This window comes from Aethalodelphis obliquidens, unplaced genomic scaffold (assembly GCF_003676395.1).
Source record: "Aethalodelphis obliquidens isolate GAN/ISIS:26980383/991018 unplaced genomic scaffold, ASM367639v1 scaffold30, whole genome shotgun sequence".
NCBI lineage: Eukaryota > Metazoa > Chordata > Mammalia > Artiodactyla > Delphinidae > Aethalodelphis > Aethalodelphis obliquidens.
In genome coordinates this window covers 20,155,861-20,177,365 of record NW_020837974.1, presented here as the reverse complement: position 1 = coordinate 20,177,365, position 21,505 = coordinate 20,155,861, and the positions used below count along the sequence as shown (strand labels likewise).

Genomic DNA, 21,505 nt, shown 5'->3' with positions numbered 1-21,505 from the left:
ACTCGGCCTGCGCACGCGCAGCCAGAGACCGCAGAGCAATGGAGCGAGGCCAGCTAGCGGAGAGCCGAGCTACGGATGAGACCGCAGACCGCCCAGAGCGGAAGTGAAGGAGCAGCCGGAAGTAGCCGGAGTCTGAGGCGGAGAGACAGGCGGACAGACTTTGACAGGAGCCGGAGCTGCGCAGGGGGGTTGGTGGCCATGGAGTTGGGCGAGCTTCTCTACAACAAGTCCGAGTACATCGAGACGGTGCGCGTGTCCAGACATCTGCCCTCCCCTCTCCAAGCCTGCATCCCCTGAGGCCGCCGTCTCCATCCTGTCCCTGCCCCACCCCAGGTCCCTTTGGCGTTTAGTCCGAGATTACGCAGTGAGAGTTCATGTATGGTCTGGCTTCGTTATGCATTCCTTGCATGGCCAGTTTAGGCTTTTTAAAATTTATTCCTGATTTCCTCGTAGAGATAAAACGCCTTCCAGAAAGCAGGACAAGTCTCATCCATCCTGATAATTACAGCTCTGGGCTTCAGGCCTTTAAAAAAAAAAAATTTTTTTAAACTAACGTGTCATAATTTATTACTACGTGCTAAAGACTGTTAGGTTCTTTTTTTGTTTGTTTGTTAGGTTCTTTATAGTCAATACAAACTATATGTAGATGTGTGTTAATTGCTCGAAACCAGGTTAGTGCTTTACCAGCATTACCCTTTATTTTTTCATTGAATTCTCACAACTCTATGCTATTGGTAAAGTCATTATCCTGTTTTTAGGGCTGTAAAACCGAAGTGTAGAAATGAGAGTCGAATCTGCTGCTGCTAGGCTATAGACGTATCACATCCAATTTCTGGGTCTGTTCCTTGAATCCCTAAGTTCCTAATTCATCCTTGCTTTTTTGATATCCTGACTCATTCCATTGCAGACGACACCCCATTGCAAGTCCTTTTCTCTCCAGTATGAGCTTTCTTGATGGAAACCTGTAGCCCAGAACCCACTCAGTTTGCTCACCTCGTTTTTCTGCTCTTTCCTTTCAGGCATCTGGGAACAAAGTTAGTCGCCAGTCTGTACTGTGTGGAAGTCAGAACATCGTTCTCAATGGCAAGGTAAGGGACGGAGCCAGCTCCGGGATGCATATTTCTGCTTTCTTTCCACTGATTATCACATTAGCAGGGCAGATGAAATGTCCCCAATTTATTGCTATATATGCTAAAATTCTCTCTCTCTCTTTTAATGCTCCAAATTGGATTTACTGAATACAAAAAATATGCAGTAAAAAGAGGCAACAGAAAGCCTTTTTCCTGTTATTCCAGGCACAAAATACAATGACACCTAGCACTGAAATTACTGGACAGTATTGTAGTGTGTCCTGTATTACTGGACACAAAACATAAATAGACAGCACAGTATTTTAGTGTAGAAACTAAAGTGATACTGATATAATTATCTGTTTACTAATTAATGATTCATTATTAACTGAAACTTAATTTGAGAATAGGGAAAGATAACTAAAATCTGAAATGCATTTGAAAAATGGAATGTGAAAGGCTCAGAATCTTGTAGTCTGAATAAACTGAAATAGCACAGAGATGAGCATAAACCTGGGTTAATATTAGAACACTTTAGAACCAGAGAAAATATCAAGATATATTTGAGCTTGACAAACACTGAAGTCCATAGTTTCTTCCTGCCATTAGGAGCACTCAATTTTCCTTGAAATATTAAATCTGTAACTTCTAGAGGTAAAATAATCTCATTGTAATCAAAAGATCACAGATATTTTCAGTAGAGACACAATTACTGTGTCTGTTACCCCATCATACCATGAGATTTAATAGAAAAGAAATAGAGTTTGGTAGTTAGATATAATTAGTAATTATAGATACACTGTTTTAGTACAAAATTAGAAAATTCAGTTAACTCCATCTGACTCGTTAGCAAATATGTGGAGTTTTTTTTGAAATCCTTCATCTAATTCCAAACCATTTTCTGTGATTTTGTAGGGAAGATATGTGTGTGTGTGTGTGTGTGTGTGTGTATTTATGACAAAATACGCCACTTTAAGCACTTAAGTATACAGTTCATTGACATTAATTATATTCACAGTGTTGTGCAATCATCACCACTATATCTATTTCTAAAACATTTTCACCACTCAGACGGAAGCTCTGAACCCATTAAGGAATAACTCTCATCCCCTTTCCTCCCAGACCCTGGTAACCTCAATCTACTTTCTGTCTCTATGAATGTGCCTATTCTAGATATATGTCATTTAAGCACAGTCATGCAAGATTTGTCCTTTGGGCTGGCTTATTGCACTTAGCATAATGTTTTCAAGGCTCATCCACACGTATCAGAATTTTATTCCTTTTCATGACTAATATTCCATTGTATATATGTATATTTTGTTTATTTATTCATCTGTTGATGGACACTTGGATTGTTTCTACCTCTCCACTATCGTGAGTATTGCTGCAATGAACATTGGCATACAAGGATGTATTTGAGCTCTGTTTTCAGTTATTTATTACATACCTAGGGGTGGGGGTGTCTGGGTCATATGGCAGTTCTATTTTTCAGCTTTGCGAAGAACTGCCAAATTGCACCATTTTACGTTCCCACCGCAATGCAAGAGAGTACCAATTTCTCATGAACACTTGTAATTTTCTGGGTTCTTTTTTTTTTGGATGTGTATATGAAAGATATTCAATATTCCATTGTGTGTTTTTTTCTTAATTAGTTACTTTATTTATTTTATTTTTGGCTGCGTTGGGTCTTTGTTGCTGTGCGCGGGCTTTCTCTGGTTGCGGCGAGCGGGGGCTACTCTTCATTGCGGTGCGCGGGCTTCTCGTTGTGGTGGCCTCTCATTGTGGAGCATGGACTGTAGGTGTGTGGGCTTCAGTAGTTGTGGCACGTGGGCTCAGTAGTTGTGGCTCATGGGCTCTAGAGCTCACGTTCGGTAGTTGTGGCACACTGGCTTAGTTGCTCCGCGGCATGTGGGATCTTCCCAGACCAGGGCTCAAACCTGTGTCCCCTGCATTGGCAGGCGGATTCTTAACCACTGCACCACCAAGGAAGCCCCTCATTGTGTTTTTTTTTTTTAATTAATGTTTTATTGGAGTATCATTGATTTACAATGTTGTGTTAGTTTCTGCTGTACAGCAAAGTGAATCAGCCATCCATATACATATATCTACTCTCTGCTAGATTCCATTCCCATATAGGTCATTACAGAGCACTGAATAGAGTTTCCTGTGCTATACAATAGGTTCTTATTAGTTATCTTTTATATATATAGTAGTGTTATTTGCATTTCCCTAATGTCTAATGATGATGAACATCTTTTATCTTATTGGCCATTTGCATATCTTTGGAGAAATATCTATTCAGTCCTTTGATCATTTTAAAATCTTGTCTATTTGTTGTTGAATTGTAGGAGTTCTTTATATTCTGGGTGTTAAATCCTTATCAGATTTATGATTGCAAATATTTTCTACCATTCTGTAGGTTGTCTTTTTACTTTCTTGATAATGTTCTTTTTACTTTCTTGATGATGTTCTTTGATGCACAAGAGTTTTTAATTTTGATGAAGTCCAGTTTATCTATTTCTTCTTTTGTTGCTTAAGTTTTTGATGTTGTATATCTAAGAATCCTTGCCAAACCCAAGATCATGAAGATGTACTCCTATGTTTTCTTCTAAGAGTTTTATGGTTTTAGCACTTGTATTTAAATGGTTGTTGATCCATTTTGAGTCAATTTTTGCATATGATGTGAGGTTGGGGTCCTAATTAATTAATTTTGGGGGGGGTGGAATTCTACTTGTCCCAGCACCACTTGTTGAAGAGATTGTTCTTTCCCCATTGAATGGTCTTGTCATCCTTATAGAAAATCATCTGGCCACAGATGTATGGGTTACTTTCTGGACTCTCAATTCTATTCCATAGTTGATATATCTGTCCTTATGCTAGTTCTACACTATTTTGGTTACTGTAGACTTCTAGTAAATTTTATAATCAGGAAATATGAGTCTTCCAACTTCTTCTTTTTCAAGATTGTTTTGGTTATTCGGGGCCCTCTTTCTTTTTTGAAAGGTGTTTTATTTGGCAATATTTGGTGCACACAGAAGACTGGTATGTGATATATATGTTATGAAGCATAAAAATTAAATTAACACCATGAACCCACCACCCAACTGAAGAACTGGAACATAATCAATGCATAATAATACAGTACAGCCTGAAGTTCCTCTCCCATTTCTTTCTTCTACCTCCTTCCAAGAGGATACCACTATTCTGAACTTTTTCTTATAAATTCTTTATTTTTCAAAACAAAATTTTTACCACATATGTGTGTATTTCTAAATAATTTATATTGTTTAGCTTTACTTGGTTTTCTGTGACTTACTATTTTTACTCTCAGTTATTGTAATAATGACAATAGAAAACATATATTACATTTAGTAAGTAACATCATTCTCAGCTTAGTTTCTAAGATTCATTGTGGTTTATGCATTTTCACTGCTGTGTACAATTCGGTTTATCCCGTCTTTTATGGGTGGATAGTTATTTTGTTTCCAGCTTTTTGTTATTATGAACAATCCATTTTTGTTTCCAGCCCCTGCCCCTTTCAGAACTTTGACATTTCTGTTTTCCATCGGGTGTCACAGTGCCTGCAGGAAGAGACAGGGATCAGATGAGCAAAGAGGACTGGGTGTAAACCAGAATGGTGGGGCCTAGTGAATTGGAGAATACAGGACCTAGCTAAGCTTGGGCTGATTGTTGCCATTGGGAGTGCAGACCTGTACTTGCAGAGCTTCTGATTTTCTCAAAAGAAACTGGAAATCTGGATTTTTTTTAAATGTAAAATGTCCTACTATTCACATAATAGCACCTAATTTAAATGATAAAAATGGCTGCAGAGGCCAGAGAAAAACATTTCTAGGTACAGCCCTCAGACCCCCAACTTGCCACCTCTGCCTTGTCCTTGTTGAGTTCGGTGAAGTCTGCTTTAATACTGTTTTTCTCCCTGAGAGGTCTTTTTAGGCACGTCCTTTCATTTTAACACCCTGTTGCCTCTTTTGTTTTGTTTTGTTTTGTTTTAAATACAGTACATGGCCTCTCCCTGTTGTGGCCTCTCCCGTTGCGGAGCACAGGCTCTGGACGCGCAGGCTCAGCGGCCATGGCTCACAGGCCCAGCCGCTCTGCAGCATGTGAGATCTTCCCGGACTGGGGCACGAACCCGTGTCCCCTGCATCAGCAGGCGGACTCTCAACCACTGTGCCACCAGGGAAGCCCATGTTGCCTCTATTTTTAATCTGACTTCTCTTCTTTAGCTCCATTCTTTATGAGATAGGAAACCAGGGTTTGAATACCACTTGCTAAATTTCTTTGACCATCTGTGATATCGTTTCTTTCTTATGTTTTTTGTGTGTTTGCTTCCTCAGTGGGAATGTAATTTAGGCTGACTGAGGGACTTATATGGATTTTCTTTATTTCTAGATTAAGATTGTTATCTTTACTTAAAACACAATAAAACAATAACAGCCATTACCAAATACTCAGAACTCTTGGTATTCTGTTTTCTTCCAAAAGAAAAATAAGTCATTTTCTCTGATTGTAGATGGAAACACAAGCTGAAAAACAATGATTGAAGTAAATTAAGGATCTCAGATGAAAGAATTATGTACTAGAAATAGACATCTCTCTAAGCTTGAAGAAGATAGCTTTTAAAAACCAAGAGAGGAATTCCCTGGCAGTCCAGTAGTTAGGACTCGGCACTTTCACTGCTGGGGCCTGGGTTCGATCTCTGGTCAGGGAGCTAAGATCCTGCAAGCTGCATGGCACAGCTAAAAAAACAAAAACAAAACAAAACCAAAAAAACCAAGAGGACCTGTAATACTTTACAATCAGCAGCAGATGTGAAAATTTCTTTTTACCCATAGAGGTTTTATAGACTGAACATATGTGGGTCAGATTGGTAAACTCTTCCAGGTGTGAGCCCATTTCTTTTTCAGTATCTTCTCAGAGCCTCATGTTCTGGCTAGTGATTTATCTAAATTCACCTATATTTGAGGTGTTCCCATCTACTTCTCTAGCCTGACCTTCTATCTTGGGCCCCAGACCTTTATTTACAACTGCCTGTTGATCATCCCACAGATTCCACAAACTCAGAATTTCAAAATTGAATTTATCATCTAATCCCCAGAATTGCTCACCCTGTCCTAGATTCTTTTTCTCTTACCCAACATCTAAACAATGACCGAGTCATATAAAATCTCTTCTTTTTTTTTCTTTTTAAATATTTTATAATGGAACATTTAAAAAATCATTTTTAGGACTTCCCTGGTGGCGCAGTGGTTAAGAATCTGCCTGCCAGTGCAGGGGACATGGGTTCGAGCCCTGGTCCGGGAAGATCCCACAGGCCGTGGAGCAACTAAGCCCGTGCGCCGCAACTACTGAGCCTGTGCTTCTAGAGCCCACGAGCCACAACTACTGAAGCCCACGTGCCTAGAGCCGAGCCCGTGCTCCGCAACGGGAGAAGCCACTGCAATGAGAAGCCCGCACACTGCAACGAAGAGTAGGCCCCGCTCACCGCAACTAGAGAAAAGCCCACACACAGCAACAAAGACCCAACGCAGCCAAAAATAAAATAAATAAATTTATTTTTTAAAAAATCATTTTTATTTAGGTATATTACATACAATAAAGTGTACCCATTTTATTTTATTATTTTTTGTGTGTGTGTGGTACGCGGGCCTCTCACTGTTGTGGCCTCTCCCGTTGCGGAGCACAGGCTCCAGACAGGCAGGCTCAGTGGCCGTGGCTCACGGGCCCAGCCGCTCCGCGGCATGTGGGATCTTCCCAGACCGAGGCACGAACCCATGTCCCCTGCATTGGCAGGTGGACTCTCAACCACTGTGCCACCAGGGAAGCCCAAGTATACCCATTTTAAATATGCAGTTTGAAAAGGTTTGGCTGATGGGGACATCTATGCAACTAGTACCACAGTCAAGATATAAAATATTTACATCACCCTAGTTTCCTTGTGTCCCTCTGCAGTCAAGCCTTCTTCTAGCTTTGCCCAGGTAACCTATGTAAAACGAATAGAGGTTAGTTTTGCATTTTCTCAAGTTTCCTGTAATTGGAATCATGTACTTTTTTTGGGGGGGGGGGGTCAGCTTCTTTCCCTCAGCATAATGTTTTTGAGATTTATCCATGTTGTTGGATATATTCATGGATTAGTAGTTCATTACTTTTTATAGATGAGCAGTATTGTTATGGAACTTTTAGGACACATTTAAGAGTAGAGAGAACAGGGCTTCCCTGGCGGTGCAGTGGTTGAGAGTCCGCCTGCCGATGCAGGGGACACGGGTTTGTGTCCCGGTCCGGGAAGATCCCACATGCCGCAGAGCGGCTGGGCCCGTGAGCCATGGCCGCTGAGCCTGCGAGTCCGGAGCCTGTGCTCCGCAATGGGAGAGGCCACAACAGTGAGAGGCCCGCGTACCGCAAAAAAAAATAGAGTAGAGAGAACATATAATGAGTCTCTATATACTCATTCACCAGCTTCTACAATTAGCAATATTCTGGCATTCTGGCTTCATCTCTATACTCACCTGCCAAGTTCAAACCAATTTTGGAGTGGAATATTTTAAAGCAAATTGCAAGCATAATATTATTTTACCCATAAATATTTCAATGTATATCACTGATATTTAAAGGCTTTAAAAAATGTATAGAGGACCGTTATTATATTTTTTAAAAAGCCAGTCATTCCCTAATATCATCTAATCTAATCCTCAGTCCATGTTCAGTCTTTCCATTATCTTTTTTTTTTTGGCTGCGTTGGGTGTTCGTTGCTGTGCCCGGAATTTCTCTAGTTGCGGCGAGTGGGGGCTACTCTTCATTGCGGGGTGCAGGCTTCTCTTTGCGGTGGCTTCTCTTGTTGCGGAGCACAGTCTCTAGGCATGTGGGCTTCAGTGGTTGCAGCACGCAGGCTCAGCAGTTGCAGCACACGAGCCCTAGAGCGCGCGGGCTTCAGTAGTTGCAGCGTGCAGGCTCTAGGGCTTGCGGGCTTCAGTAGTTGTGGCACATGGGCTCAGTAGTTGTGGCACACAGGCTCTAGAGCGCAGGCTCAATAGTTGTGATGCATGGGCTTAGTTGCTCCGCGGCATGTGGAATGTTCCCGCACCAGGGATTGAACCATGTCCTCTGCATTGGCAGGTGGATTCTTAACCACTGCGTCACAAGGGAAGTCCCTCCATTATCTTAAGATGTCTTTTTACAGTTGGCTGGTTCAAATCAGGATCCAGACAAGGTCAGGTACACATTACTGTTTGATTGATGTGTTTCTTAAGTCTCTTTGAATCTGTAACAGTTCTCGTTCCCTGCCTTGTTTTTCTCCGCATGCCATTTATATGTTGAGGAAACTGGCTCACTGTCCTGCAGTATTTTCAAATTTCTGAATTTGGCTGATTCTTTTTACACAGTGTTGCTTAATGTGATCTCTGTCCCCCTCTCCTTCCTCTAAATTGGTAGCTGGATCTAAAGGATTGCTCAGATTCCTCTACCTCTGATTTATTTCTCTTTCCCTGATGCACAGCTTTTGCCTTAGGTAAGGCCCACCATCTCGTTTCACCTTGATCCATCTGAAGGGTCACATCCCCTCCAGTCTTGCCTGCCTCCATTCAGGCTCCAGACTGCTTCCAGAGTAATATTTCTAAAATGAAGCTTCGCTTGTGTTAATCCTCTGCTTAGAATCTTTCATTGATTCCTTATACCCGCTAGGGAAAAACATCTGAACTTCTGTACTCAGCACAGGTAATTCTTCATGATCTGGTCCCTTGCTTACTTTCCCAGCCGCAACCTCAGCCACGTGCACTTTTTTTTTTAAAACCTCATTTATTCAGCAGACATTTCAAGAATGCCTACTCTTTACCAAGTATGGGGCATTAGTTCCCCCCAGTTTCTGGGTTGTGTTATTCAGCCCCTCCTGGCAACCTCTGGGGAAGCCAGATATCACACCTTGCAGTGTAGCACATAATCTAGGTCCAGAAATTGGGAGAGGAAGCAGAACCTCAGTGGGTCCACCTCTGGAGCATGAAGTTGGAGATAGTACTGTTAGGAGATTAGACAAAGGTGGGAACAGCCAGGACTCTCACTGAGCAAGCAGCCAAGGCTTGGGGGCAGGTGGAACCAAGTGCATCTGAGGAGATACACAGACCAGGTCTGCCACAGGTATTCTCAATAAATGTTTGTCCATCCATTGAGTCCTATTCATGGGATAATAAGGGCAAACCCTGTGATGTACTGGGAACATCTTGAACTGCAATCAGTATTATGAGGGCAATTCTCTTTACCTTAAAAGTTATCCCTTTTGACAGAACAGGTGATTCAGTAGAATATAGCATAACTCTCAAACTGTCTGGTTTCCTACTCTTTTTCATTATGTTTTAGGCTATGTTAGTAGTTTTTTAAAATATGCTTTGTTTTATAGACCATTGTGATGAATGACTGTATTATTCGAGGGGATCTGGCAAATGTAAGAGTTGGACGTCATTGTGTTGTGAAAAGTCGGAGTGTCATAAGGCCACCATTCAAGAAATTCAGCAAAGGGTATGTAATTTAATGACCTGATTCAGTCTTGGGCAAGATGCTGCTACTGGTGGTACTATCCATGCGTTGAGTTGTGAGGGAAGGAGCAGGTCTACGCTATTGTTTGGGACACTGAGTAAGAATTCACCATAATGAACACAACTCTGGTGTTGGTTGTCTTAGTCTAGTTGGTGGTTAGTTGCCAGAAACAATCCACTTAAGCTGGCAAAAGCAAAGGGGGTTCTGATTAACAGCCACAGGCATATTTGATGGAATTTAAGGGTAGAAAAAGGGGTCAGGCTTCACAAGGGACTAGAACCTGGAACTGGACAGCTAGCCAGAGTCAAGACCACTATTCTGTCTGACTGCTGCTCTGTTACCAAGGTTATACTGTTTCTTAACTGTTCTTCTCTCTGCACTTCTGCTTCCCTCTTTTTTCTTTCAGCTATATCTTCCGGCTTTTCTAATGGAGCCAACCTTGCTGCCTCAGCACGTTTTTTTACATCACTTCTCCATTTAGGCTTCCAATGGATACCAACCAGAGATTTTAGGTCCTATCAACAAAATGTTGGGAGAGAGAACACCCCCAGTCTAAAAACAGCCCACCCCCAGTCTAAAAACACCCAGTCTAAAAACAGCTTTGACCCAGAGAGCAGGGTCAAGTCAGGCCCCCTGATCTCTCAGTGGGCATAAGGATTGTCTAAGAAAGGGCATGGACAGGGCAGGAAAACCGACCGCTATGCTTGATATGATGGTATTCTCTTTGCCTCTCTCTCGCTTTGCCCTCCTCGTTCCTACCTATGGCACCATCTGCTTTTCATCCAAGAATTCAGCAAGCATTGATTGAGTGCTTTCCTTATGCCAGTCACTAGGTTATAAGCTGGGCATATACAGATGGATCAAATAGGGTCTCATAACCCAGTGTTAGAAGTAAAACAAACTAGTGAATGTAAAAAAAAGAGACTCACAGATATACCGAACTAGTGGTTACCAGTGGGAAGGAGGAGGGGCAAGACAGGGGTAGGGGATTAAGAAGTACAAATTACTACATATAAAATAAATAAGCTACAAGGATATGTTTTACAGCACAGGGAATAATAGCTAATATTTTATAATAACTATAAGTGGAGTATAACCTTTAAAAATTGTGGATCACTGTGTTGTACACCTGAAACTTATATATTGGAAATAAACTATACCTCAATTAAAAATACAACAACAGGGCTTCCCTGGTGGCGCAGTGGTTGGGAGTCCGCCTGCCGATGGAGGGGACACGGGTTCGTGCCCCGGTCTGGGAAGATCCCACATGCCGCGGAGCAGCTGGGCCCGTGAGCTATGGCCACTGAGCCTGCGCATCCGGAACCTGTGCTCTGCAATGGGAGAGGCCACAACAGTGAGAGGCCTGCGTACCGCAAAAAAATAAAATAAAAATAAAAAAACAACAACAATAACCTAGTGATAGAAAGAATTACATAAACAGAAAGCTACTATAGAATGTGATGCTGTAACGTGATAGCCACTATAGAATACTCCTGTCACTATAGGATACTCCTGTCAATGGGGCATGAACATGGTTAGGGAGGAACAGAGAAGAGGGCAGCTAACTCAGACTACCATACCTGGGTGTATATCATGCAGGAATCGTCCTGCATTTCCCATAGTGATGTTGGGCTCCAGGCTTTTATTATGTACAGGAATTGGAGCAGGGAGTCATTGTAAATCGTATGAAATTTAGATGAAAGCATTTGCTCATTAGCTCAGAAAGCTATTTTTTTTTTTTTTTTTTTTGGCCGTGCTGTGCGGCATGTGGGATCTTAATTCCCTGACCAGAGATCGAACCCGGGCCCCCTTCAGTGGAAGCGCAGAGTCTTAACCACTGGACCACCAGGGAAGTCCCTCAGAAGACTGTTGAGGGGAGGGGACTTCCTTGGTGGTCCAGTGGGTTAAGATTCTGTGCTGCCAATGCAGGGGCCCCGGGTTCGATCCCTGGTCAGGGAACTAGATCCTGCATGCATGCTGCAACTAAGAAGTCCACATGCTGCAACTAAAGATCCCATGTGCCACAACTAAGACCCAGTGCAGCCAAAATATTAATAAATATTTTTTAAAATTAAAAAAAAGGACTATTGAGTGGAAATCAGAAAACCCTGTGACACCTTTTCATGGTTTCATACAGTGACTGATGCTCTGCTAGAGTTGTTGACTCCACCTCCTGATAAAGGCATTATTGGGCTGGATATGGTCCAGGAAGAGGACTGAGAATGAATAAGAAGCTTATTGGTGAATGGAGGGAAGTGTAAATTAGAATAGTCCACATGAGAAATATAGAAATATGAAAGTGTAAATAGCAACACGTGAATAGAAGGTGAATGTCGATTTCCTCCCCTGTATATCTCAATACCAGGACCAGCTGATAGTATAAAGTTTGGAGTTTTTAATTTAAAATTAAGGAGTTGATAGTACTGTTGTAGACTATGATAAGATCAAGGAATCCATTGCCACACAAGGGGTCCAGACCAAAAATGCAAATGAATTAAGGAAGATTTAAATAAAGTATAGGTCTGTGGAGGACAGGTATCATCTCTGACAAAATATTCCTGATAAAATAGAACACAGGACTGGAAAGAGCCAATGAGCATCCAGCTGCTTTATATTAGTTCCAGTCCAAATATTTTACATCCCAAGGTACCGAAATTTCTTGTAAATATGATCACAGACCACAGTCAATGACATTTGAGGAGTCCTGGAGAATGGGAATGATGTCACAAGTCTGGAGAAAGCCGACTGACTCCTTAAGTCCTGGCTTAAATGTCACTTTCAATTACTTAACCTCCAGTCTGAGTAAAGTCTCTGTTATATGCTCTCATAATGTGTTATTTTTCCTCTGTAGCACTTATCACAGTTGTAACTAATTACTTATTTAATCATTTATTTAGTCTCTCTTTTCTTCTCTTGTTTGTAAGCTCCATGGGCATGATTGCATCCGTTTTGCTCACCATTGTATTCCCCAGTTCCTAGCACAGAGTCTGGCATATAGTAGACTCTCAATAAAACCAGTCAGTATATAAATTTTTAGCATGTTGAGAATTATATCCCATGAACCTCACATCAGTCCCCTGAAGGATTATAGAGCAGATTAATGAAAATGTGATCTGTGGGCATTTTCAAAGGAGGCAAGAATGAGCAAAACATTCATTTGTTTTTATTTGGTGCCAGATTTTTTAGCTTTGAAGGTTTTGCTCTCACTGTTCTGCTATTTCCTTTCAAATTTCCTTGGTCTAATATTTCTGATTTTGATTTAGTAGTCACATGCATCTTCTTCAACATTATAGAATTCGTTAAGCCTGAGGATTCTTTCCTTGCTAGGAACAGTCTTATTAAGAAAAGACGATGGAGTTGAGATTACGATCTTTAGTTCTATAAACCTTGACCAAAAGTACATCACGTTGACCTTTCTTTGTTCATCTTCTTTTTCTTCTATAGCGTTGCATTTTTTCCTCTACATATTGGGGACCACGTCTTTATTGAGGAAGATTGTGTGGTCAACGCAGCTCAGATTGGCTCTTATGTTCACGTTGGCAAGAACTGTGTGATTGTGAGTATGGTGACTTGGCTGGCTGAGCAGCCTCACTCTCTCTCTAGCTCGCGTCCCTCACATCAGTGGGCTTCTGCTTCTGTCATCAAGCAGGGTAGAAGTCCTTTCTGGTTTACTGGTCTATCAGAATTATTACTGAATTTGGAGTTTTTCCTAGGCATTAATAATCATGGCTAACCTTTATGGAACCTCTTCCATATGATGTTAAACTCTTACCTTTGATTATTTCATTTTATTCTCACAACCATCCAAGGATACTAGGTACTGTTATTATCCCTGTTTTCAGGTGAGGAGACTGAAGACCTTCGATATTAGGGGATTTGACAAGGCTAGTAAATGGTAGTGCTGGGATTTGAACCCTAGTGGTATGAATAGCCATGCCGCTATGTGACCTACCTGTTGCTTCACCTCAAGAATCTTACAGTCTGGTGGGGGTGAGGGGATCTTGAAGGGTGCATCAAAATTGGCTCCTAGACCAGAGGAGAATGAGTGTTTCAGGGAAGACATTGGCATGTGTAAGGGTCAAAGTCACCAATGGGCATGACGTTAAGGGAGCTGCACGTAGTTCAGGGTGCTGGGTTTGCCAGGTGCGAGGGGGCCCCTCCCTCAGCAGAACCTGTAGGACCCTGGTCCACAGGTGCCTCGATATCAATTTGTTTAACCCAACCAAGGCTTTCCAAGGCTGAATTTCTTGATATTTCATAGATGAAGAGGTTGATTTCAGTTAGGATTTCTGAGACCATCCTGAGTAAGAATGTTAATGATCAGAGCCAAACTGCCTAAATTTTCAGGGAAAATGTCTCCTACATTTTAGATTTGTCCCTCAGATTCTGGGAAAAGCCAAGACCCCTTTCATACATTTAAATGGCCACTCCCCTTAATTTAGAGTCAGTTCTCTGCTCTGGATAAGACTAGGACCCTAAAGTATCAGAAAACCTGCAGAAGCCATGCAGTCACATTCCAGGAGCCATGAGGGCACAGCAAAGGTGGACAGTGCAATGGAGAACCCCACTGCTGAGAAAAACATTCCAGTCTGACTTGTTACTCAGAATTAAGGGGAGTAGTTGTTTTGCCAAATATTCTTCTCCAGGGGAGTCCCTTAGTATGTATTAGAGACAGAATGTCTGTGGTTCGGGCTGACGTTGAGAAAAGGGAGAAGAAATCCATCCTCTCCCCTCACTCTGACTGTTTGACCAAAGCTGGCTTTCCAAGCCACAGCTGGGTTTTCCTGATATTTTCCTCAGCAATGTGAAGACATCACCATAGTAGCCTAGTCCTTTAGCCCCAGAGCCAAATGTCTGAACGGTTAAAATCCAAATGCTATTCCCACAGCTTAGGGAATTCTAGTCCTATTGTTAGGTGCTCTGCTTTTTGTATCACTTTTCAATACATCAATTCATGGTATTGTCATTGTTCAGTATTGACAGGGCTTATTTGCTGAGCCTTTAAAAATTCCCAAGTAATCTCAGGAGAATGATCCTTTGAGAATCTCAGAGCTAGCAGGAACTCATTTAGAGTCCAACTGTCTTCATGACACACGGATCCTTCCTGTAGCATCTCATGTGGTAGTCTAACTTATGCTTGGATATGTGAAGGTGTGGGTGTTAATCAGAATTGCCCAAATGTCTGCAGGAAAAGCCTAACAGGCAATATTAATAGGCACTGTTAACCATGCCATGAGTTTTACTTTTGTCTCTAGTCTTGACAGCATCCCTACGGGCTTGGTTTTATATCCTATTTCACAGGATTTAAGTAACTTGCTAAATAACTTGCATAAGGAGATATGGGTAGCTATAATACTAGCAACATATAGTTCTTAACTCCTTCTTGGAAAGTTCTCCAGGAAAGAATAAAGAAGTAGTTTCAGCTTTTTATCTCCTCAGCTATTGCCAAGCCATTCATGCCTAAGAAGTACCTGCATTTTTTATTCTGCTGCCATGTAATTGATCAGTTTACCCAGAATTCTCTGAAACCCAATTGAGCACATTTCTCTGAGTGGGCAGAATGGCCAACTCTAGAAAGCAGGTGCCCTCAGGCTGTGTGGTGGCTGGTAGTATACAGTGAGAAGGTTCATTTCCACTGTCCCTCTCTTCCAGGGCCCTGTGTCTGCAGGTCCCTGTCTGTGAATGTGTCCTGCCATACGCAGCACACTCCTTTTACTCAGTGCCCCATGTGCTTAGTCTGAGTTATTAGGAGCTTAGGCGTCATAGGACATCTTTGAGTTAATTTGGGAGTCACCAGGGGAGCTGGCCATCTGCCCGATTTTTGATGTTGCCAATATAATAGGTAATTCGTGGAAGAAAACTTTCCAAGGAGAAATGAGCTGCAGTCATAACTTGCTTCTGACCTAAAGATGTTGCCCAACTTGGCTGTTACCACCCAACTGGAGACAACTTAGTTAGCCACTAAAGAAATTCAGACCTTAGAGGTATAAGCTTTTTAAAAAATTCATTTGGCAATCTACCCAGGAGTTCCTGGACTTACATAAGAGTTAGGTATTTAATACTGGGGAAAAATTTGAACACAACCAAATCAAAGTATCTTTCATATTCTTTGGTAAAATCTAAGATCTAGATGGGTTAGCATTATCCTGGTATTTGTTAGGTGTTCCGCATCTTCAGCCACCTGGGGATGTTTTATCAGATCATCTGACCAGAACACAAGTAAACTTATAGACCCGGATGATGTAAATGCAATCTTTCATTTACTCAGCAAGTTGTCTGAGACATAACTTTAACTGTATACAGAAGCCTCTCCTTTCCCTTAAGCCATGAAAGAGATGAAGTTCCCAGACCTTATTTCTTGCCCCCAAAATGCCGTGGGTGATGGCAGAATTGAAAAGTGATGACAGTGGATAAAGTCAAGCATTATGTCCAGCCTAAACCTTCTAATAACTACCACTTACCCATGGGGGAACAAATGAACTAGTAACTTCATATCCAGAAGAATTTGCCAAGACTTTTCCAGTTGGAATTGGCAAAAGAACAAACAGACCTTAAATTGGTAGGTTCAAAGCGAATGTACTGGCTAATATGAAGCAAGGGTACAGAAGTAGATCCTAATTTCATACATAAGTGACTCTGGGGGTTCAGTTGATGTCATGAGAATTAATCCCCTTCCCTTTTTTGTTTTCCTCTGGGAGTCTCTCAGGCAGGTCCTTTCCTCATGGAAACCAGTGGCTGGTCCAGGATTCTGTCCTGTCCTCTAAAATCCCCATTGGAAAGAGTGTTTCCCTGTAGTCCCAGTAGAAGCCCTGACATTGAGATTCATCATCAGCTCATACGCCGATTGCCTAAACCAGTGACTGTGGCCAGGCTTGGGGTTCATAGTTTGGGATGGGAGGTGAAGCACATGGACTGAGATGGGGATGGGGCGGTATCCAAGGAAAATATAGCTTCTGTTACCAGAAGAAAGGGAAGTGGATGTTGGACAAGCAAAACAACAGATATCCACTAAATTATTAAAAAAAGGAAGAAAGAAAAGTAAACAGAATTCTTGAAGATTGAATTTCATGTAGTATGAAATGCCTAAGGTAACTTGAACTGTCCCTAGTGTATGACCCCCACCTCAAATTTGTACACACTCACATTTTTACCTCCTGCTTGTCATGTACCACCTGCAATAGGGAATAGTAGCCAAGCCTCTTGTCACTGTCCATGACTATTGTATGATATCATGAATAGAGAAAATATAAATATATTCCACACAGCAGACAAGACAACTTTTACTCCCATTTCCTGGTCTATCTCCTGTTAACAAAATTTTAATTTCAGGGGCGCCGGTGTGTGTTGAAAGACTGTTGCAAAATTCTTGACAACACAGTATTACCCCCAGAAACTGTGGTCCCACCATTCACCGTCTTCTCAGGCTGCCCAGGTAACCTTGGGTGTTGATTATTAAAACTCAAGTTTATTTTCTTTCACAAAAGTAATGCATGCGATTTCTATCTCTAACAGTATGTTGATCTAGCTAACTTAAACATTCTCCTGGTACAGAGTACTCAGAAATACTATCTAAAATATAACTAGATAAATCTGTCACCAGCACAGGAAAAGTATGAGGAAGCATGTCTCTCCTGCCTTGGGCTCTGGGTGGAAAAATAAAAAGTGTGTCCAGAGAATTCTATGGCCTTACCTTCACATTGGGTGGGGTTTGAACTTGTACTTCCCGCCCTGCCCAAGAATGCCCTAACTGAAAAGTTACCATAAAACATGCTCTAAGACCAGTGAGAGCTCTAGGACACCTGAGAGAAGCAAATACATTATCTTTTGACCTTTGCCCGTAGGCAAAGCCCTCATGAGCTCAGAGTTCCAAATTACAAACATGTGACGAGACAAAAGCAATCCATGCTCATGCTAGAGAGCTTGGAAAACACCAAAAAGCAAGAAGAAAACCTCACATTTCCCAACCCCCACCTCAAGACAGTCTCTTTTCTTCTACATGTTGTTTTATGCAGTGGAAATCACGTAGCTCATGTAAAGGCACATCACAGATTCACAGATGGAAGATGATATGAAGAGAGAGATTTGACAATATATGATCTCTAACCACTGGGTGGTTTATTTGTTATTCCAATTTTTAAAAATCTCATTACTCAGATCACTGAATGCAAATTTCAAAGATGTACAGAATCATCCACTAGGATTCTTTGGGGAGGAAATGGGCCATTCTGTTCTTTCATGCACCTCTGTTTGCAAAGGAGGAAGAGACTTTTATTTAGTAATTCTCCCCATAATGAGTTCCCACTGTGAGAAAGTTTAATAGTTCTTAGCAAGTGCTATATCAGCACGGTCTTGGCGATTGTTTTAGGAGTTGTGAGACAAGCATCTGAGCTGAGATGAGAAGTGTATTGCTGACAAAATATCTTAATCTCTTTTAACTTATTCAAAGCCCTTAGAACCAATTTATGGTCTTTGAGCACTGATGGCGTATGGCAGGGAAGCACTGCTAGATATTTGAAATCCAGATAAACACTGTGTGTGGAGGTTCTGCCTGGGACCTTAGAGATCATTGTATAGGTGAGGAAACTGAGGCCTAGGGAGGTTGAGTTGTACGACGTATCGGAGCTAGCTGGGGGGAAAGCTTTGACAAGCACTAAAGACTCCTTATTTATTTATTTAAAAAAAAAAATTTTTTTTTTTGGCCCCTCGGCTTTTGGGATCTCAGTTCCCCAGCCAGGGATTGAAACCGGGCCATGACAGTGAGAGCACTGAATCCTAACCACTAGACCACCAGGAAACTCCCAGAGCTCCTTATTTAGAGTTCAGTACTTTTTGCACTGATAGGGTACTTCCCATGTTTATTTTATGTGACTTCACAAACAAATGCTAACCATCTAGATACTGCTGTTGGCAATCTCCCCCTTTAATGAAGAGGCATAGGGTTGCAGGAAAACTAGTATATTTTTGGAAGGCTCCACAGCATGAAACTGAGTCAAAATGAAAGGCAAACCGTACAGAAAGGATCTGGGTTAGGGACCAAAAACTCAGATGTCCACAGGAGCCCGGCAGATCATGTAAATGATTGAAGTAATAGGCTATCATAGCTGTTTAAGAATACAGGCATGATATCATGAGAACTTCTGGTGTTTCATGAGGAACTCAAAATCTGAATTTTTGTATGGTATTTCTGAATTTTTAATTGTTGAGTACTAATTTTTTTTAGGAGATTAAATACTGTACAGACTAAACATATATTTGGAAATCTGACATGGGCTGCTAGTTTGTAAAAGGTGCCTGTGAGAATTGTGTATCTTTTAAGACCATTTTTTCTATCCTCCTTTCTCTTTGTATATATACAAGAGCATATGTGTGTGTTTTTATATGCGTATGAGTGTATAGGTATGTGTGTTTATATATATATTTGTGTATATAATATGAAACTGTTTTTACATGTGTAAACAGAATCATACTCTGTTCTGTTAGGAAACTTGCTTCCTTAACAGTATATCTTGGGCATCTTTTCTTGTCAGTATGATGAGATTCACCTCATGCCTTTTAATAGTTTCATGGTTTTCATTGCATAAATGTCCCACAGTATAACTAATCATCCTCTGGCATAATGGATCAAAAGAAGTTGCACCTGGTTTTTCATGATTAGAAACTTTGCTGCATTGATGCTTTCGTACATATATTGTGCAATTGGGCAAGATTATCTGTAGAATAAATTCTTAAAAGTTGGATTATCAGGTCACAGGGTATGAACTTTTAAAAGTTTTGCTAAATACTCCTAAATTGCTCTTCAAACGGTTGTATGAGTTTACGCGTCCACCCAGAGTGTGTGAGAGTGCCTCTTTCCTAGAAATTCTTACACAGGATTCCTGCATCTTTTGTCTTTCTATAAGGTGTTTCTGTTCTACCTCCATTTGTGATTTGAATATATCTAGCATGTTCGGGCCTTGGATTCAGTTTCATTGTATGAATAGCAGGGCAGTTTCTTCCCTCAAGAGCTCTCACCTTGGCTTGCCCAGCAGGCGTCACCCCAGAATCCAGGGGATGGACGAATCCTTGCCTGGAACAATGTCTGATGTAGTCAGATTTGCCTTAACTTTTCAGGTTATGCCATGATGTACTAACCTCTTTTACCTGGAATATATTTCTCTCTTTTTTTTAATTTTTTTTTTTTTTTTTTACTTTTTTATTTTTGGCTGCATTGGGTCTTCGTGGCTGTGCGCGGGCTTTCTCTAGCTGCAGCGAGTGGTGGCCACTCTTTGTTGCGGTGCGCAGGCTTCTCATTGCGGTGGTTTCTCTTGTGGAGCACAGGCTCTAGGCATGTGGGCTTCAGCAGTTGTGGCTCGTGGGTTCAGTAGTTGTGGTTCGCGGGCTCTAGAGCACAGACTCAGCAGTTGTGGCGCACAGGCTTAGTTGCTTCATGGCATGTGGGATCTTCCCGGACCAGGGCTTGAACCCGTGTCCCTGCATTGGCAGGAGGATTCTTAACCACTGTGCCACCAGGGAAGTCCCTGGGATTTATTTCTGCATTTTGGGAAAGTATTAGTTGTTTCTCTCACACACACACAAATTCACATCATCTTGAAGATATGGTCAGTGGAAATATTCTGTTAGCACCAAAGATGGAAAACGTAGTATTTAGACATTCATGACTAAAGAAAGGAGACTTCTAGAAACAGAAGTCAGAGCTGCATGTGGGCCTCCTCCGGCTCCTCGTGGTTGACCAGGTCTTTCTTTCCTCAGGACTCTTCTCAGGGGAGCTCCCAGAATGTACCCAGGAGCTGATGATTGACGTCACGAAGAGCTACTACCAGAAGTTTTTGCCCTTGACACAGGTCTAATGTCTCTGCCTTGTGTCTCAAATTCGCTTGAGCTCTAAGATGAACTTGGGGACAAAGTGAGCCAGTCAGCATCTACAAAGAGCTCTTGTGTCTTTGACACCTGCCGCCCTCTTTCTTTCTTTTTTTTTTGGTTTAATTCTTTAGAGTTTCTCAATCCTCCCAGGCTCTAAGCTCTTAAGACTTAATAACAGAACGTCTAGAGGAGTTGTCTCCAAATGCTGTGCTTAAACCGTATCTATTAACAGTCACTCCGTACCGTTATGTGTGGAACATGGACTCATCTGTTTCCAGCACTGCCACCCCTTGGTCCTGTGGGTGGCCGGATGGAGCAGTGCATTCTGTCCCAGTGGGGAGGTTGTGATGCTCTTGAGCTGCCCATGGCCATGAGCTACCACAGTGAGCTCTGCTCACAGGGATCACTCAGCTTCCCTGCTGCTCACACATTTGACCAGTTGCCACAGCTGCTGATAATCTGGAAAAGTGTTTTGCGACTTTTCAGAGCCCAGATTCCTGTTGGCTACTAAAACTTGAAGGGAGGGTAGTTAGTATTTCTCTTCTTTCCAGAGTGACCTGAACTGTCATTTTAATTCAGGGTGACTAATAAAAGACTTTCTAGCATCTATTCTAGGGCCTTGGCTTTCACTAAAAGGGGGGCCCTTAGTGTCCAGATTTTATTTTTGCAAGGTCCCAGGTTTGAGTCTCCCACGTGGGTGGACTAGTCTGGCAGCCACTCCTTGCCTCATGGTGTTTGGGGACAGCAGTATATGCCTTATTTCACTGGAGATGTAGCATTTGTGACACTTGCTCCCTGGCCTAAAACCATTCAACCCACCCTTTCTTTGCCATAACCTCACAGTTCAGACCAAAATATCTGTACTTGGGCCCAATCTCATATGTACATGGGGGCCTCTTAAAATCATTCTGGGGGCACAGAGCCCCAAGGAGTAAACGAAGTTGGCAGGGCCGTTCTTATCTTCTGGATAATAGCACAACCCTTCCTGTTCTGCTCTGGCCTCTTGGCTTAGTAGGAAGATATAGGAGTGAAGA

General features: G+C 41.9%; 1 protein-coding gene across 1 annotated transcript; it reads left to right on the top strand.

Annotated features, from left to right (window-relative positions):
- The first annotated feature begins 90 nt into the window (after positions 1 to 90).
- On the top strand, positions 91 to 21,081 carry DCTN5 (dynactin subunit 5). Its single transcript, XM_027126621.1, has 6 exons — positions 91 to 246; positions 1,020 to 1,088; positions 9,475 to 9,593; positions 13,056 to 13,167; positions 16,941 to 17,043; positions 20,361 to 21,081. The coding sequence occupies exons 1-6, from the start codon at positions 199 to 201 to the stop codon at positions 20,456 to 20,458; spliced, it is 549 nt and encodes a 182-aa protein (XP_026982422.1). The 5' UTR covers positions 91 to 198; the 3' UTR covers positions 20,459 to 21,081.
- The last annotated feature ends 424 nt before the right edge of the window (positions 21,082 to 21,505 follow it).

Excerpts from the sequence above, each read along its gene's own strand:
- DCTN5 (XM_027126621.1), top strand. The coding sequence starts at position 199 with ATGGAGTTGGGCGAGCTTCTCTACAACAAGTCCGAGTACATCGAGACG. Across the intron at positions 247-1,019 it reads AGTCCGAGTACATCGAGACG|GCATCTGGGAACAAAGTTAG; the intron begins GTGCGCGTGTCC and ends CTTTCCTTTCAG. Across the intron at positions 1,089-9,474 it reads ACATCGTTCTCAATGGCAAG|ACCATTGTGATGAATGACTG; the intron begins GTAAGGGACGGA and ends TTTGTTTTATAG.